This window comes from Trachemys scripta, chromosome 2 (assembly GCF_013100865.1).
Source record: "Trachemys scripta elegans isolate TJP31775 chromosome 2, CAS_Tse_1.0, whole genome shotgun sequence".
NCBI classification, from domain to species: Eukaryota; Metazoa; Chordata; order Testudines; family Emydidae; genus Trachemys; species Trachemys scripta.
In genome coordinates this window covers 261,219,281-261,237,745 of record NC_048299.1, presented here as the reverse complement: position 1 = coordinate 261,237,745, position 18,465 = coordinate 261,219,281, and the positions used below count along the sequence as shown (strand labels likewise).

General features: G+C 40.9%; 1 protein-coding gene and 1 long non-coding RNA gene across 4 annotated transcripts in view; one reads left to right on the top strand and one right to left on the bottom strand.

The window, feature by feature from the left end:
- Nucleotides 1-18,465, top strand: part of ATAD2 (ATPase family AAA domain containing 2) — a 98,937-nt gene that overhangs the window by 36,703 nt on the left and 43,769 nt on the right. For all 3 annotated transcript variants that reach the window (XM_034763559.1, XM_034763558.1, XM_034763557.1), the window contains exons 12-16: nt 795-969; nt 3,063-3,151; nt 5,123-5,282; nt 8,676-8,766; nt 9,320-9,634. In XM_034763559.1, the coding sequence (XP_034619450.1) occupies nt 795-969; nt 3,063-3,151; nt 5,123-5,282; nt 8,676-8,766; nt 9,320-9,634 (830 nt within the window). The remainder of the gene's footprint in view (nt 1-794; nt 970-3,062; nt 3,152-5,122; nt 5,283-8,675; nt 8,767-9,319; nt 9,635-18,465) is intronic.
- Nucleotides 1-18,465, bottom strand: part of LOC117873793 — a 46,657-nt gene that overhangs the window by 8,480 nt on the left and 19,712 nt on the right. The gene's annotated exons all lie outside the window — the stretch shown is intronic.

Below are 18,465 nucleotides of genomic sequence, written 5' to 3'. Positions count from 1 at the left end.
TAGGTCCTCCCTATGTGCCCTCATGCAGAGCACAAGGTGCTGTTCTGCAAAAGTATGGGTACACAGATGCTACTTTGCAGTCTCCCATTGAGAGCACACATCCTACGGTTTGGACAAAACATCTCAAAGAATTCAAGTTGTCAGGTAACTAACTTCTCCTTCTCTCCATTCAGTGAAATTCTATGGCCTTTACTATGCAGGAGATTAGACTGAGGCTACATCTACACTACGGGGGGGGGGGTCGATTTAAGATACGCAAATTCAGCTACGCGAATAGCGTAGCTGAATTCGACGTATCGCAGCCGACTTACCCCGTTGTAGGGGCGGCGGCAAAATCGACCTCTGCAGCTTCCCGTCGACAGCGCTTACTCCCACCTCCGCTGGTGGAGTAAGAGCGTCAATTCGGGGATCGATTTGTCGCGTCCCAACGGGACGCAATAAATCGATCCCCAAGAGGTCGATTTCTACCCGCCGATTTCAGGCGGGTAGTGTAGACCCAGCCTTAGATGATCATAGTAATCCCTTCAAGCCTTTAAATCTGTGTATCTAACAAAATACATGAATATATCTTTGTTAAATAAAATTGTATATATGTATATCAAATTTGTACATATATTTTTATTTTTAATCTGTTATGCCTTCTTCTCTTCTCCCCCCCCCCCCCTTCCCCACCTCTCCCCCATCAACCTTCATATATTGCTGTTTTGTTGTCTTACACCTCAAGCTGTTGGGAACAGTTTCTGTTCCTTTCTAATGTATCACAACTGAAACATGGGAACTCTTGTATTTTACAGGGGCTGTCTATTCTACGGTCCACCTGGTACTGGAAAAACCCTTGTTGCTAGGGCACTTGCTAATGAGTGCAGTCAGGGTGATAGAAGAGTAGCCTTCTTTATGAGAAAAGGTGCTGATTGCCTCAGTAAATGGGTGGGAGAATCTGAACGACAGCTTCGTTTATTATTTGATCAGGTAATATTAGAATTAGACTATACACTTTTATTATATGTGGAGCTGGTATTGACATCTGTAGTTAAGGTTGCTGAACACTTTCTATTATAAGGCTCTGTTTTCACTTGCTTATAATTTTGCAACACTTTAACTCTTGGGGCTGAAATTTTCCATGGTGGTGCCTGTCTGAATTTTTTTTAGAAGTTCAAGTAAAAATTGTCCAGATGTTTCAGGGAACATGATTGGGGGTAGATGGGGAGGAAATATATTTTTGCTTGTTTTTTTTAAATCTTAAAAGTGTTTCATTGAGATGCTCTAGTGCCTCCATGCTTTGGTGAGATTTGGCAGGTTCATGGGGAAAATATAAAAAGGTGCAGAGGAGGGTTGCAGGAGCTGGGATGATATGAATGGGGAGCAAAGGGAGAAGGACACAGGCTGAGAAAATGTGGTCTGACAGGCCAGTATCTACTAGGATATTGTGACGGGTTGGATCACAGAAACCCCCTTGGGAGCTGCCACCCGATGTGCAAAGACTACCCCTGCTTCTGTTTTCCCTGCCAGCTCAGGACTCCAGCACCCTGTCTTGCTGAGCCAAACACTCCCGTCTGGCTTCAGACACAGACCCAGGGTCTGAATCACTTGTCCCAAAGCTGCAAGTTTACCTGAAAACAGCTCACAATAGTGTACTTGTCTTTAGCACTCAGATGCCCAACTCCCAATGGGGTCTAAACCCAGATAAATCCGTTTTACCCTGCATAAAGTTTATGCAGGGCAAACTCATAAATTGTTCGCCCTCTATAACACTGATAGAGAGGTATGCACAGTTGTTTGCTCCCCCAGGTATTAATACATATTCTGAGTGAATTACTAAATAGAAAGCGATTTTATTAAATACAGACAGTAGGATTTAAGTGGTTCAAAGTAGTAACAGACAGAACAAAGTAAGTCACAAGCAAAATAAAATAAAATGCGCAAATCTATGCCTAATCAAACTGAATACAGATAATCTCACCCTCAGAGATGCTTCAGTAAGTTTTTCTCAGACTGGACACCTTCCAGGCCTGGGCACAATTCTTTCCCCTGGTACAGCTCTTGTTGCAGCTCAGGTGATAGCTAGGGGATTCTTCATGATGGCTTCTCCCTCTCTGTTCTCTTCCCCCCTTTATATATCTTTTGCATAAGGCGGGAACTCTTTGTCTCTCTGGGTTTCCACCCCCCCTCACTGGAAAAGCACCAGGTTAAAGATGGATTCCAGTTCAGGTGACATGATCACATGTCACTGCAAGACTTCATTACTCACTTGCCAGCACACACATATACAGGAAGACTCACAGGTAAATACAGCCATCTGCAGACAATGGGAGTCATCAAGATTCCAAACCATCATTAATGGTCCACACTTTACACAATTACAATAGGCCCTCAGAGTTACATTTTATATTTCTAGTTTTAGATACAAGAGTGGTACATTCATACAAATCAGATGATCATACTCAGTAGCTTATAAGCTTTGTAATGATACCTTACAAGAGACCTTTTGCATGAAGCATATCCCAGTTACGTTACATTCACTTATTACCGTATTTTCTCTAAAACTATCTCAGTTACATTATATTGACTTATTATCAAGTTTTTATAAAACCATATAGACTGCACAACGACACAGATATGCTCACCTCCAGGACTTGGTGCTGAACCCCAGGAGTCATGTGTGTCTACATTTCTCTCTCATCAGCAAATAGCTGTGAACTGGCAAAGGGTGTCTCATCTGGTCATAGTGGCTGGTCCATCTAGAAAATAACTGCCTACTATTGCTACCAGTTACTCCATTATCTCAAGTGGTAGAGGTTGGTGCTGTAGCTATAAAGGCCTGAACCTTCCTGATGTCCCATGTGGTGTAGGAGGGTCAATATGGTTGTACATGATAGAATTTGTTTTATCGGGGTTTTTTGTTTTGGGGGGATTTTTTGAATCTGAAATTACATCCAAGAATGTGTGTGGCATTAATTCTGGCACTTCTTAACTTCTGAGTGCTTAATGTTCTTCTAATGTAGTTTTTTTTGGATGCATTATATTATAGTTTCAATATTCCTGAGTCTGCACTTTCCTTTTAGGCTTATCAGATGCGTCCTTCAATTATTTTCTTTGATGAGATAGATGGTTTGGCTCCTGTACGATCCAGTAGACAAGATCAAATTCACAGGTATTACACTTTTTATATTTTAAAAAAATAGAAGAGTTAAAATCTGCTTGAGCCTTGTAAGAGGGGGAGGCTATAGTGTTAGTCTTTTATTTTTATGTGTGTATATATAGGGGGATCAGCATTCAGAGGCCTCTCTAAACTTGAGTAGTAGTAAGTTGCAAGTAATTAGATCTTGTAGTGATACCAAGCTCAGTGTGGTGGTTTAATTTTTTGTAATGTATTTTCTCTGACACACTCCTATGTTTGTTTGTACAACCCTCCAATGAAATTATATTTCCAGTCTATCAGTTTGCTTTCCTTGTGGATTTAACCCTTTTCAAGCAATATCATAATCAGGGCCCCATATATATCCACAGTTGTTGCCCTTTGAACTGCAACATTCTCTTTGAATCTGCCTTATAATTGTGTGGCAATATCCAAAACTTCATTTTAAAACAGTCTTTAGCCTTTATGGTTGCAATGAAAACCTTCAAATGAGAACCAAATGTGAACCAGTGCAGTTATGTCTGCTGTCTGAGTATGCAGCCTGAAACCATAGCTCTGAGAGAAGTGTGACTTGCTTCCATTCATCCGCTTAGGGTGTCCTCTTTTGAAGTCTAAAAACCATCAAGTTAATTTACTTTGCCATTGGTGTATTTTGTGATAGGGTGAAATTACTGTCAGAACTTGCTGAGGTAGAGTTATTAGAAGTTCAGTCCTACATCCCCCACATCTGAAGTTACATGCCCTCAGATCCAAAAGGGGAGGAAAAGAGGTGGTATATTTTCACCATAGCACTGAGAATCAGCTGCCTACTGGTTGCTTTTAAAAAAACAAAAAAAAACCCACCACCATGGCCTAGTCTGCACTAGCATTCTATTTTAGTATAGCTACATCTCTCGGGGTGTGAAAAATCCTCACCCCTTAGACATGTAGCCGTAACAACCTAACACCTCATATAAATAGCACTAGGAAGAATTCTTCCGCTTACCTAGCTACTACCTCGCTTGGAGGTGGATTACCTACCCTGATGGGAGAATCGCTCCTGTTAGCATAGGTAGTTTCTACACTGAAGCGCTACAGCTTTTTAACTGTAAACAAGCCCCGGGTCTTCTGGGGTGCCAAAAGCTCCAACTGTCAACATCTCTCGCTTTCCTGCAACAGTTTTACCATTTGGCACTTTTAATACAGAAATTGGCAATACATTGAAACTTTGGGCCAGTATAAAAATGAATAACATTAAAAAATAACTATGGATGACATACAGGCCAGCACAGCAATAAATGGAAGAGAGCTTGGAGAGGGGTATTTGCATAACTTGGGATTCCCTGCTGTATAAGTATCAGAGGGGTAGCCATGTTAGTCTGGATCTGTAAAAAGCAACAGAGTCCTGTGGCACCTTATAGACTAACAGATGTGTTGGAGCATAAGCTTTTGTGGGTGAATACCCACTTCGTCAGACGCTTGTGTCCCATGCGTCTGACGAAGTGGGTATTCACCCACAAAAGCTTATGCTCCAACACATCTGTTAGTCTATAAGGTGCCACAGGACTCTTTCCTGCTGTACAAGTTAGGCTTGACCAAAGTATACTTATTACAAGTAATACTATTGTTTGTATTGAGTAATGCCTAGAGGCCCTATTCATATTGTGCTAGGTTCTGTACAGACATGCCCTCTTTGGGGTGGGCATCATATTGTTACTTAGATTGCAAGTAAAATCTTTGCTTTTTGAATCCAAAAGGTAAACTAAGGCTTGTTCAAGACTTGATTCTATCATGGTGTGTTTTTGGTCTTTGTTTGCTTATCTCGGGGGGGGGGAAATGTTCTGCACAGAACATCATAAAAGACTCTTGACTGAACACTTTTACTAACCAAAAAATAATTCCAGCAACAAAAGCTTTTCCTTTCTTAATTGAAACTTGGGAAGAGAGGTTACGCTCAATGTAACATAGGCTTAGTTAACTGAGTGAATAAAAGCATTTCTCTATCAGTTCTATTGTATCTACGCTACTGGCACTTATGGATGGCTTGGATAGCAGAGGAGAGATTGTGGTAATCGGAGCTACCAACAGACTGGATTCAATAGATCCTGCTTTACGAAGACCTGGGCGTTTTGACAGAGAATTTCTTTTCACCTTGCCAGATAAAGAGGTAAAATTTTTGATTCAACCCTAACAATAAGGTGTCAAATTATTTCTTTATAGCGTAAGCCAGTGTATTGTGGAGTAATGAAGGATGTTTGGGAATGGTGAAGTTGGGATTCTGTGCTTTACTACTTGAGTGATAGAGGTAATATATTGTTTCTTGTAGAGTGTAGGTAGGATACTGAAAACACCACTTGTACAAAACCCTTTAATTGACCATCAATTTTGTAACACTAGTTCCACTCTGATCATGCAGAAAAGTTGAATGTCACCAAATAATGACACTTAATGATGCAATTACAGTGGCCTTCAATTAGCAGTAAAATATGGCAGTGTATATAGTAGAGAGAACTTGGAAATGAGAGAATGCTATATGTGACAGATAACTACATTTAATTATGAGCCACCCTTGGATTAACATTTTAAATGTGCTCCAACTTACTTAAAACTTCTGATTGTTAGCCCGGCTCAAAGTTGCATTTGTGAAAATTTAATTTGTGTTATTTACATCTGGGTGGTGGGCAACCCTGCTAGACTCATTTTAATCTGAAGTTTGTGTTTTGATATGGATATCAGTTCTGCTGTTTTGAGGTTTTTGGGTGTGTGTGTGTGTTTGTGTTTTAAATCCCCATCTGGTAATGTATTTAAACAAACGTTTATCTTTTAAGTGTGTGAATAATCACATGGTGAAGTTGGGCGCAGTGCTTAAAGTGCTACGATGTACCACTGCCTAAAACATTTGAATTCATCATTAACATTCTGTGGTTAGGCTTGGCAGCATTTTATTGTAATTGATGTGTGTCAGTAAAAAATATTGACTGGTAAGTCAGTGGGAGTGCAACCTCCCCCGACCCTCCTTGCACCTGCAGAAATCTAGTGTCAGTGGCCCTGCAGCAGTACAGAGAGCCCACTGCAGCTCCATTGTCACAGCCACACTCCCATGGCAGCAGGGCTGCAGAGGGCTTCTTGCACAGCTGGTGACACAGTCCCTGCAGGCGGAAGGTGCAGGGAAGGCTGCTGTCTTGGTGTGGCAGAGCAGAGACACCCTGGCCAGGAGAACGAGCCTCCAGCCACACAGGGGAGGCCACCCCACTGCTGAATGGCTCTGTCCCCAGCTGTGTCCCTAGCCAAGAGCCATTCAGCAGTGGGGTGGCCTCCCCTGAAGCTGGGGATTTGTCTTCCTCCTGACAGCCCTGGCCCTGGGTCTCTGCTCTGTCCCACCAGGATCGCAGCCTTTCTCTCACCTGCAGGAATTAGGTGTCACCAACCCCATAGCCATGCAAAGAACCCTCTGCAGCTCAACTGTTGTGGCTCCACTCACTCACCAGCCAGTATTGTGGGGGACGTCCCCTGGTGGGAATGGTTCATTAGCACCCCACAGCTGAATGATCATCCTCCTCCTTTCAGTCCTGGCCTGGAGTTTCTGCTTCCACTGTACCTTGGGCTCCATGTCCATGCATGCAGCCATCTGTAGGCCCACTGGCAGTGCTTGGTGTTCCTGCAGCCATGCTGTCAGCAGTGTTCTAACCCTAACCTTACTCCTCTATAATTTCTAGCTACTGTAAAACACTTAAAAATATTAAGGATATTGTTTTTTTTATTTTTATTTTTAATCCTGGTACCTAGTGACAGATATTTCTAATCATACTAAAATAATTGAAACCCAAGGAAAGAGGTGCAGGTTAGCTCAGATTCAACACAGAATATGATTAGGTTACCTATTTGGCATTATTGGATTGAAGTTGTCTAGTGTAATAGTCATTTTTGTTGGTAGATTCTCAGTGCTTGTTCTCTTACATACTTGAACTAGGCTGTGGCAAACATTCAAATTCAGCTGGGATGAAGAGCTTTAAATTTTGTTCCATTTTGTTGAAAATGTTCCTGCTGTTTAATCAAAAGTATGAGTTGAAATATTAGATATTAATAACTCAGAATAGCTAGTCCTTCTCCTTGATGTCAAAAACATTAAGCTGAGGGTCTTCTGTTTCATATAAAATAAAAATTAAGGAAATGGGTTTTTTTTCCCATGAAAGCTTATGCCCAAATAAATCTGTTAATCTTTAAGGTGCCACCAGACTCCTTGTTGGTTTTTGTAGATACAGACTAACACGGCTACCCCCTGATAATATAATAGATTTGGGAATAGCCTGACACTGTGGAAGTAGATGGCTAGGTCCAAAGATCTATAATCCAGATTTTCCCCTCCAGATGCTGCAAAAGAATGAAAGGCCTGAAGGTTCTTGTCCTAATTGTACGTCAGTCTCACAGACTTACAGACCCCATACTAACCTAGAGCAAGGCATGGGGCAGTACTGGGCAAGGGAGGCCACATTCCTTAGCAGCTGCCAAGCATGCTGCAGTTGGAGGGACAGTTTAAAAGGGCATTGGGAGCCCAGACGCAAGGGGGGAAAGAGCTACAGGCTGTACCAGGAAGTGAGGCTGACACTGCGAACTGTTGGGAAGAGTGACTACAGCATTAGTAAGGCCACTGTGGAAGCAGTGATCCATATTCTCCACCCCATTTTGCAGTTGGGAACACAAGAGAGGCCTCAAAGGAGGAGACATTGTTCCCTGGTGGACTGTGCTAATACTGTACTGCTAAGACTGGGACCATGTCCCAGACAGAGGAGCCACAGCCCAGTAGGAAGTGATCCGTAAGGCAGTGTAACTTGGGGAGGACCAAGTGGTCCAGACAGTGCATCACTCCTTTAGGACCCTGGGTTGGGACCCTGTAGCAGGGTGGTTACCCCGCTCCTGCCCTGAAGGGCTTAAAATAGTCCTGGGAGAAGGCTGTGGCAGAGGAAAAGCTGGGCTGATTGCAGAGAGAGGGGGGAGGGATAGCTCAGTGGTTTGAGCATTGGACTGCTAAACCCAGGGTTGTGAGTTCAATCCTTGAGGGGGCCACTTAGGGATCTGGGGCAAAATCAGTAATTGGTCCTGCTAGTGAAGACAGGGGGCTGGACTCGATGACCTTTTGGGGTCCCTTCCAGTTCTATGAGATGGGTATATCTCCATATATTATCTTGAATTTGTAATTCTATAAATTTTGAGAAATTTTCCTTAGGGAAAATATATCGTTACCAACCTGAGCTAGAAGTGGAGAGAATTCTTCCAAGATCATTAGGCTTAAACTTAAGAGAACTCACTTTTTGTCCTGGGAGCTTTCAGTGGCTTTCCTTGTTAAAAGGAACACCTGAAAAGAAGTGTGTCCAATTTAAGAAGCATCTAAAACCTTAAATTTGTTGAAAGCAGCAGTCACTATTTTAGGCAAGTAAATTCTAGTAATATATCAACATTTCCTTTTTAAGAAGAGGTGCTTATATTGTCATCTACTTTAAACTAAAGATTTTTACAGGAAAAACAGGATGTGCTCTTTTTTTAAAAAAGTCTTTATTTCTAGGCTAGAAAAGAGATTCTCAAGATTCACACGAGAGACTGGACCCCTAAGCCATTGGACACGTTTCTTGAAGAGTTAGCAGAAAAATGTGTTGGTAAGATTAAGAACCAAAAGAGTTATCAGAGAATACAAGTGACTAACTTCTAGGTTAGCACATATAAAAATAACAATTTTCATCTAAAAGCTTAATACTAAGATTATTTAATTAAAATACTTATTTTTCTTTGATTTTTCATCCACTAATTGTTAGGGTTTTCTTTTATATGAAGATAGACATTTATTTTTAACAAAACTCACATTTTCACCATTCTTCTGGCAAAGAGGGCTGGATGCAGTTCTCTTCTAGAAGTCCATCTAGGCCACTAAGAACCCAATCTTGTAATGAGTCTGCTCAGGGCCCCACTTACCTCAGTGGGGCTTTGCACAGGCAGAGAAGACCACCAGCAGAGTAGTTGGGCACATAGCAGAATGAGGCATTTCCTACCTATATCCCTTCCTTTTTTCCCCAGAAGGTCGAGACAGTTGTCTCTGTTAGGCTTCATCTCCTGCTGGGCCAGATAGTTACATACTCTAGCTTTTGTATATGCTGCTGCTTGACCTTTTTTGGTTGTCTGAGACCGAACTAAATTTCACTTATTTGTTCATAGGATATTGTGGTGCAGATATTAAGTCCATATGTTCTGAAGCTGCTTTGTGTGCTTTGCGCCGACGTTATCCTCAGATATACACTAGCAGTGAGAAGTTGCAGTTGGATATCTCTTCTATTAAAATAACAGCTAAGGATTTTGTTGTGGCTATGCAGAAGACTATACCAGCTTCTCAAAGAGCTGTGACTTCACCTGGCCAAGCACTCTCAGCCATTTCGAAACCACTGCTTGAAAAAACACTTCACAGAATTCTAGGAGCCTTACAGAGAGTGTTTCCACACGTGGAGCTTGGATTAAAAAAAGGACAAAAGACAGGTAAAACGCTCCTTTATTATTATTTTATTAATTTATTTTGAATTCTTGCATATCTCTGTCAAGGTAAAGGCTTTTCTTTAATTTGTGACATTAACACATTAAATCTATTTACATTTCCCAATTTGTGTGTGTGTGTGTGTGTGTGTGTAGACTTTTGGACAGTAGAACTTTGGTTATTTGTGAGAGCTGAGTCTTCCATGGTTCTGTGACTACCCCAGATACAGAATTTTGTTGAAAGAAATTTAGCCTTAACTTCATACCTTACATTTACAAGAACATCCCATATGTAAAATAGTGCATACAGTAGAACCTCAGAGTTATGAACACCAGAGTTATGAACTGACCAGTCAAACACACACCTCATTTGAAACCAGATGTACATAATCAGGCAGCAACAGAGACGAAAAAAAAAACCCAACCAAATACAGTACAGTACTGTGTTAAACTTAAACTACTAAAAAAAAATAAAGGGAAAGCTGCAGAAGAAAAATGCTTAGTAAAGTTTCAAAGTGGCCTTAAGTCAATGTTCAGTTGTAAACTTTTGAAAGAACAACCATAACATTTTGTTCAGAGTTATGAAGAACCTCCACTACTGAGGTGTTTATAACTGAGGTTCTACTGAAATTGTATTCCTTTGTCCTGAGATATCATGAAATAACAGATCTGAGAGGTATGAACCACACTCATTCATCTCAGTGTGGTAATGCTAACGCCCAGAACATGGGAATTGTCATATTGGAGCAGACCTTGATTCATCTACTATAGTAGCTTGTCTCCAAAAATGGCCATCACCAGATTCTTCAGAGAAGGTGCAAGAAACCCCCCAGTAGGCAGATGTGGAATAATCTAGATGCCCGGTAAAGTCTCCTCATAATCCCTAATAGGTAGGGATTGGTTGCAAAACCTAAAGTATGAGGATTTTATGTCCCTCCCCAAACCTTTTTAACATTAACTGTTATAATTCTGGAAATTCTGCTTTATACATAAACATCCAATCCCTCTCTGAACAACTTCAAAACTTTGTCTTTACTGAGAATTAATAGTCCTGATTTCAGTCATGACTAGCAATCATTGTATCGTGATGTGTACAAACCTCTGCCCACCAGCGGTTAAGGAAGAGGAAATTCATTCCTTCCAACTGCCATATATCCAGCTCCTCTTCTGCCCTTTTCTGAAGCTAAAGTCTCCAGTTTTCCGCTTGACAACATATACGCTGCACTTGCATATGAGCATACAGAATTGTGCATTTGAAAATTTGAAAAAAGCATAAAGTAAACTGTAAAACACTTAACAATTAAGATTTATATCTAATTTAATTATTACTCTACAACTTGCATTCAGAGCTATTCTAATAAACATCACTCTCCTGCAGAATTAGAGTTCATGTTATGCAGAGTGCACAGGGTCTACTTGTCTTCTAGTATAATGGCTCTTTTCAGGCATAGAAACAATGGAATTTTTGCCCTGAGGAATTTCATAATCCAATTTATAAATGTATTTAGTATTTGCACTGTAAGTGGCAATCCTTCACAGTCTAACAGCTATATGTTATTTGCACTTTTATATATTTAGTCTGGGAACATGATGTAGTAAAATCTCATTCCTTGGGCAAATTAGTGATCAAAAAGTAAGAGAGGTGACATTTAATTTGTAAAAACACACAGAATTTTAATTTCAGTTGTCACCCTCGGTGGTATGGTGGGGAAGGCAGTACTCGCTGCCTTCCGAGCTCCAGGTCCTCTGGCTGGTGGAAATTTTGATAATAGTGTCATGGGAAATCGGCCAAGTTGGGTATCATTCGAAAGCCCTGTCTCCCACAAACACAGTAGTACCAAATGTGACAAGTTTCGAACAACTATGTAGCTATATATTCTAGAAAATGTTTTAAAATAAACTTTTTAAAATTATACTTTAACACAGGGGTGCATTACTATAATAATAATAAAAAAAAAAGACATTGATACTCTTAGGAAAGTTAGCCTTGATGTATAGGATTGAAAACATTTATTCATCAAAGTAGTCTCAGTCTCTGTCTAGGGACACCACTACTAGACACATTGTTACACTGATCCTCATCTGTGCTGCACTCTTTTTCACTGGCCAAAAAAAAAAAAAAAGGTAGGATCAGAGTCTAAAATAGGGAAAGAACCGGTCAAAAATTACTTAGACAAGTTAGATATCTTCAAATCACCAGGGCCTGATGAAATGCATCCTAAAATACTCAAGGAGCTGACCTGAGGAGATATCTGAGCCATTAGCAATTATATTTGAAAAGTCATGGAAGACGGGAAACATTCCAGAAGACTGGAAAAGGGCAAATATAGTGCCCCTCTACAAAAAGGGAAATAAGGACAACCCGGGAGTTATAGACCAGTCAGCTTAACTTCTGTACCCGGAAAGATAATGGAGCAAATAATTAAGCAATCAATTTGCAAACGCCTAGAAGATAAGGTGATAAATAAGTCAGCATGGATTTGTCAAGAACAAATAGGGTCAAATCAACCTGATAGCTTTCTTTGACAGGGTAACAAGCCTTGTGGATGGGGGTGAGGGAGCGGTAGATGTGGTATATCTTGACTTTAGTAAAGCTTTTGATACTGTCTCGCATTACCTTCTCATAAATGAACTAGGGAAATATAACCTAGATGGAGCTACTACAAGGTGGGTGCATAACTGGTTGGAAAATTGTTCCCAGAGAGTAGCTATCGGTGGTTCATAGTCATGCTGGAAGGGCATAACGAGTGGGGTCCCGCAGGGATCGGTTTTGGGTCCAGTTCTGTTCAATATCTTCATCACTGATTTAGATAATGTTAGAGAGAGTACACTTATAAAGCTTGCGGACGATACCAAGCTGGGAGAGGTTGCAAGTGCTTTGGAGGATAGGATTAAAATTCAAAATGATCTGGACAAACTGGAGAAATGGTCTGAAGTAAATAGGATGAAATTCAATAAGGACAAATGCAAAGTTCTCCACTTAAGAAGGAACAATCAGTTGCACACATACAAAATAGGAAATGACTGCCTAGGAAGGAGTACTGCAGAAAGGGATCTGAGGGTCATAGTGGACCACAAGTTAAATGAGTCAACAGTGTGTGTAGTGTGGGTTTTTTGTTTTTTTTTTTTTTAAACAAACATAATTCTGGGATGTATTAGCAGGAGTACTGTAAGCAAGACATGAGAAGTAATTCTTCCACTATACTCCGCGCTGATTAAGCCTCAACTGGAGAATTGTGTCCAGTCTGGGTGCCACATTTCGGGAAGGATGTGGACAAATTGGAGAAAGTCCAGAGAAGAGCAACAAAAATGATTAAAGGTCTAAAAAACATGAATGAGGGAAGATTGAAAAAATTGGGTTTGTTTAGTCTGGAGAATCATAGAATCATAGAATATCAAGGTTGGAAGGGACCTCAGGAGGTCATCTAGTCCAACCCGCCGCTCAAAGCAGGACCAATCCCCAGACAGACTTTTGTCCCAGATCCCTAAATGGCCCCTTAAGGATTGAACTCACAACCCTGGGTTAGGCCAATGCTCAAACCACTGAGTGATCCCAATCCCCTGTCCCTGCAACACATGTGAGAGGAAAGAAAACCTTCCAAAGCCTCAACGATGAACACTAAATGCAGCCAAAGTCTCATTTTGCCTGGTAGAGACGACAGAGAAGACATTAAAAGGTTGTTACAAGAAGGAGAGAGAAAAATTGTTGTTCTTAACCTCTGAGGATAGGACAAGAACCAATGGGCTTAAATTGCAGCAAGGGTGGTTTAGGTTGGACTTTAGGAAAAACTTCCTAACAGTCAGTGGTTAAGCACTGGAATAAATTGCCTGGGGAGGTTGTGGAATCTCCATCATTGGAGATTTTTAAGAGCAGGTTGGACAAACACCTGTCAGGGATGGTATAATACTTAGTCCTGCCTTGAGTGCAGGGGACTGGACTAGATGACCTCTCAAGGTCTTCCAGTTCTATGATTCTATATCTCTGTACGAGGCAGGCTGCTGACTAAACATTTGCAGGATGGTGAGCATCTGTTCTTTGCACACAAGCATTTGAGTAGCTGCAGAATTAATTCCAGGAGTAGGTGGTATTTCACACACAATTGGTGTGATCAGACATATCCATGCCTGATAAAGGAGGATAGTTTTGGATGCTCTGAGTCATCCCGAAGCCATTCCATTGCTTGATGATTTGCCCTCTTGACAGCAGGTATAAATGCTTCCCTTGTTGGGGGCAATTTTTCTCTGTTTGTCTGCTTCTTAGAAAACATCCACCAATGTAGCTCTGCATGTGTCATAATGTTGGTCTTCAAATGGTAAACTCAACATATGAACTCCTCCAGTGCATTTGACGGTCTCTGCCATTACAAGCACCTTTAGAGTGAGGAGAGTCTCTTCAGAGGCTGAATCAAATGCTTTCCTGCAAGATAATTTGGTCTTTCCAGACAGCCTTCCAGTAGTCTCGTATCCTGAAAGAACGGCTTTCAATGGTCATAGTGCTAGGAACACATCTCTGAGGGATATACAGCAATTCCGTTCCCCAGCAGCACAAAAACAGAATCTTGCGGAAGTCTTGGGTAGTGTCTCTCAGAGAGCACTAGAACATCTGTGTCTTGTGCAAAAATCTGGAGTTTAGTAGCACACCTCTCTGTGGCATTGAAGGCAGTCAAGAAAATTTTAGTGTCAGCCTCCTCATGGGAACCAACAAAGAAACTCCACTGAACAGCACAAGTCAGCAGCTTCATTATGCCATGTGACGACAAATTTTGTCAAGCAATTCTTCATATGTTGGAGCATTTTTCTTGCAAGGTATGTGATTAACTCGTCCTTCATGCAAGTATGAGACACTAGCTTCTTCACTGTGACATTGGAGATGTTCATGGAGTCATTGATTTTTGTATTGGACAGATGCAATACCATGGAGTCACTTCTTCTTTCCAGTGATATTTTTAATTGATTCCTCTGCATACATATCAAACATGAGGTTGACTTCTTCACAGTCCAGTATTTTCTCTGTAGCCCCTGAATGAAGTGTTCCCACCCAGTCTGTCTCTTTTTCCCCCTCCCCTCTACCATGTGTCCTATGTTGTCCAGTCCTCCCATGTCCTGTGCCTCCTGACTGGCCCCATGGGCAAGATGCTATGAGGAATGCAGCCTTTTCTCTTCCCTATCTGCAGCTGGGACTGCTCCCGCCTGTTCTAGCGCCACAGCAACTCCTGGTGGGCAAAAGGTGTAACTGTAGCACTTCTCCAGCAGTACGTATTTTCTGTGGAGAAAAAAAAAAATCTGCATGGGACATGAATTCTGTATGCGCGCAGTGGCTCAGAATTCCCCCAGGAGTAGCAGTTGTATTTGTTCATGCATTCCATCTGCATAAGGAATGTTAACTGAACTGAGTGATCAGTGGGGCTAGCCGGTATCATTGGCAGGATACATACACAGTCATTTGCTACGGCACCTCGTGGATTGCTGAGTTAAAGGCTGACCATAGTGGAATATACCTTTCTCCTGAAATGATGTAGTATGGTATGGCCTGGGTGTCTGGAACATTTGAGGGTACATCTTCTATCTCTTCAGCTGAAGCCATACTTGGTAATTTTTTGCCTCTGGAGTGCATCCCATTTCTGCACAATAACTCTGGGAAGGCTAACAAGGTTAGTGAATGTAGAAAGCTCTACTGTAGTCAATTTAGCTACTGCTTCATTGAAAACTGGACTTATTGGTTTCAGAATTATTGGACCTTGATAGGAAAGTGAGTCATAAAGTCAGGAAGCTACTTCAAGGAACGGTTCTTTGCTGGTTCAGAGAGAAATTGAGGGACTGATCCTCATTAATATGCTCCTGATAGCAGACCATAACAATAGCATGGAGGGTACCTTTGCTATCAAGGAAGTCTAAGTAATTGGCAGGACAAAATATAAAACTACCCTTGATGAGGTCTAGAGGAATGTACAACCCGTCATTGAATTCCATGTGGCAAAGAACCTTGTTTGCAATTGTCATCTCCAAACAGAGTACTTTGGTTCCTCCACAGACTACAGCAATGCTGTGCATAAACTGCACAAGGAATTTATTATAGGTTTGGAATTAATTGTTAAACCAATGGCCACTTGTAGTGGTAGATTATGCATATGCCTCAGAGTGTGTGTGTGTGTGTGTGTGTGTGTGTGTGTGTATTGGAAACCTGTCTTTTGCTCAAGCACTCGTGCATGAGGCTTTGTGATAAAATGAAACCCTTGTACTCCACTTGCTTACTGTCATGTTTTGCTGGTGCTGAAGTCATTGCAACCACCAATGCACCATTTAAAGTACAGGTCTGTCGCATCTTGTGCTGGGGTTACGTTCCGCAGTCAGCGCGTAAAGTGAAAATCGCATATAGTCAAAATTACATCGAGTGTAATGGTGGGCGGAATCGCCCACACTACAGGTACAGTATTAAAATTGTTGTTTTTTTCTTTTCCTTTTTTGTTGTTGTTTTTGCCGACCAGGTAAAGCTGAAATTGCTCATGTTAAATGCGCGTAAGATGCGACAGACCTGTAGCAGTACAGGTCACACGTATTATTTTTTTCATGTTTGGCATCAGGTATGGATTCCTAAAACTCCCACAAACTGCAGGACAAAATGCTTTTCCATAAAACATTTGGTAGCTGCAAACAGAGTCTTCTCTTGTCAGGAAAAAAATGATGTATTACTATTGACATCAGCACTTTCACTACCATGGCTTTTGGGGCTTTTAAGGATATGTACTGTGATTCATTGTTGCAGATAGGATTACTAAAAACTACATCCATATCCCACAGCTCATCTTCAATAAGTGCTTTAAGAGCATTTCTGCTAACCATTTGTTCCTCTTCAGTGCCATTCAAAGCACGTATTTCTCTGTACTTAGCCTCTGCATTGGCCATTGCTACTACTTTCCTATCCATTAGAACCTCTGAAATGCAGTTTATAAACTCCATCTGAGTTGCACAGTTTGCAGTAATAAAATCAGTATTTTTTCTGTTGCTTTTACCTTTTCATGCAACACGTTACGTATGTTCTTGGTGTAGCACTCAATGTGATACGCAATGTCATATTCATAGGTGTCTTTGGGCAAAGCACACACTTAACTCTACTTTCTGTGGAATGCTCTCACCTGAAAGTCACTGCTTCATACAATTTCTTACTGTCTCACATGTTGAAACTATGTTTAATGGATGCCTTTGGGCTTCCAGCGTACTGCAGAAGAAGCAGGTTTTCTTCTCAAAACACATAGAATGGAGTCTTGCCCACAGCTGGTACTTGTCCTGGAGTGATGTTCGATTGTACTTCCTTTACAACCTTGCCAAATTCAGCTTATGAGTGTACATTTTATACCACGTAAGCTGCCATAAGCATTGTGTTTAATCAGGTCCCCTCTGGTAGTATTCTCCAGAGATTCAGCTACCAGTCAGTATTCTTTGTCTCCCTGTTGATGCCTAAAAATGATCAAGACCAAAGCAAAAACAAGGGTTTTGTTATAAATTTTCTTTGGGATTGTAATTAATTGTTTGTTATGTAACTATGTGCATACCATTTGTGGGTGGATTCCAGTAATTTCTGGCTGAATGCTAATGTCTTTACCAGTGCCTCATCACAACTCTTGACCTAATGAAGATCCTAAGCAATACTACTGAATCACTTTTTTTTTTTTCTCCTTGATGGCAAATCACCTTGAAGTAGGGCTGTCGATTAATCGCCATTAATTTACGTGATTAACTCAAATTAATCGTGATTAATCGCAGTTTTAATCACACTGTTAAACAATAGAATACCAATTGAAATGTATTAAATATTTTGAATGGTTTTTCTACTTTTTCAAATATATTGATTTCAGTTACAACACAGAATACAAAGTGTACACTGCTCACTTTATAGTATTATTTTTGATGACAAATATTTGCACTGTGAAATTGATAAAGGAAATAGTATTTTTCAGTTCACCTCATACAAGTACTGTAGTGCAATCTCTTTATTGTGAAAATACAACTTACAAATGATTTTTTTTATTACATAACTGCACTCAAAACCATGCAAAACTTTAGAGCCTACAAGTCCACTCATTCCTATTTCTTGTTCAGCCAATCGGTAAGACACACAACTTTGTTTACATTTACGGGAGATAATGCTGCCCACTTCTTATTTACAATGTCACCAGTGAGAACAGGCGTTCGCATGGGACTTTTGTAGTTGGCATTGCAAGGTATTTATGTGCCAGATATGCTAAACATTCGTATACCCCTTCATGCTTCAGCCACCATTCCAGAGGACATACTTCCATGCTGATGATCATTAAAAAAAAAAAATGCGTTAATTAAATTTGTGACTGAACTTCTTGGGGGAGAATTGTATGTCTTCGGCTCTGTTTTACTCGCATTCTGCCATATATTTCATGTTATAGTAGTCTCGGATGATGACTCAGCACCAGTTGTTCATTTTAAGAACACTTTCACTGCAGATTTGACAAAACGCAAAGAAGGTACCAATGTGAGATTTCTAAAGATAGCTACGTCACTCGACCCAAGGTTTAAGAATCTGAAGTGCCTTCCAGAATCTGAGAGGGACGAGGTGTGGAGCATGCTTTCAGAAGTCTTTTTGAAGAGCAACACTCCGATGTGGAAACTACAGAACCCGAACCACCAAAAAAAGAAAATCAACCTTCTGCTGGTGGCATCTGACTCAGATTGTGAATATGAACATGCGTCGGTTCACACTGTTTTGGATTGCTATCGAGCAGAACCTGTCATTAGCATGAATGCATGCCCTCTGGAATGATGGATGAAGCAAGAAGGGACATATGAATCTTTAGAGTATCTGACAC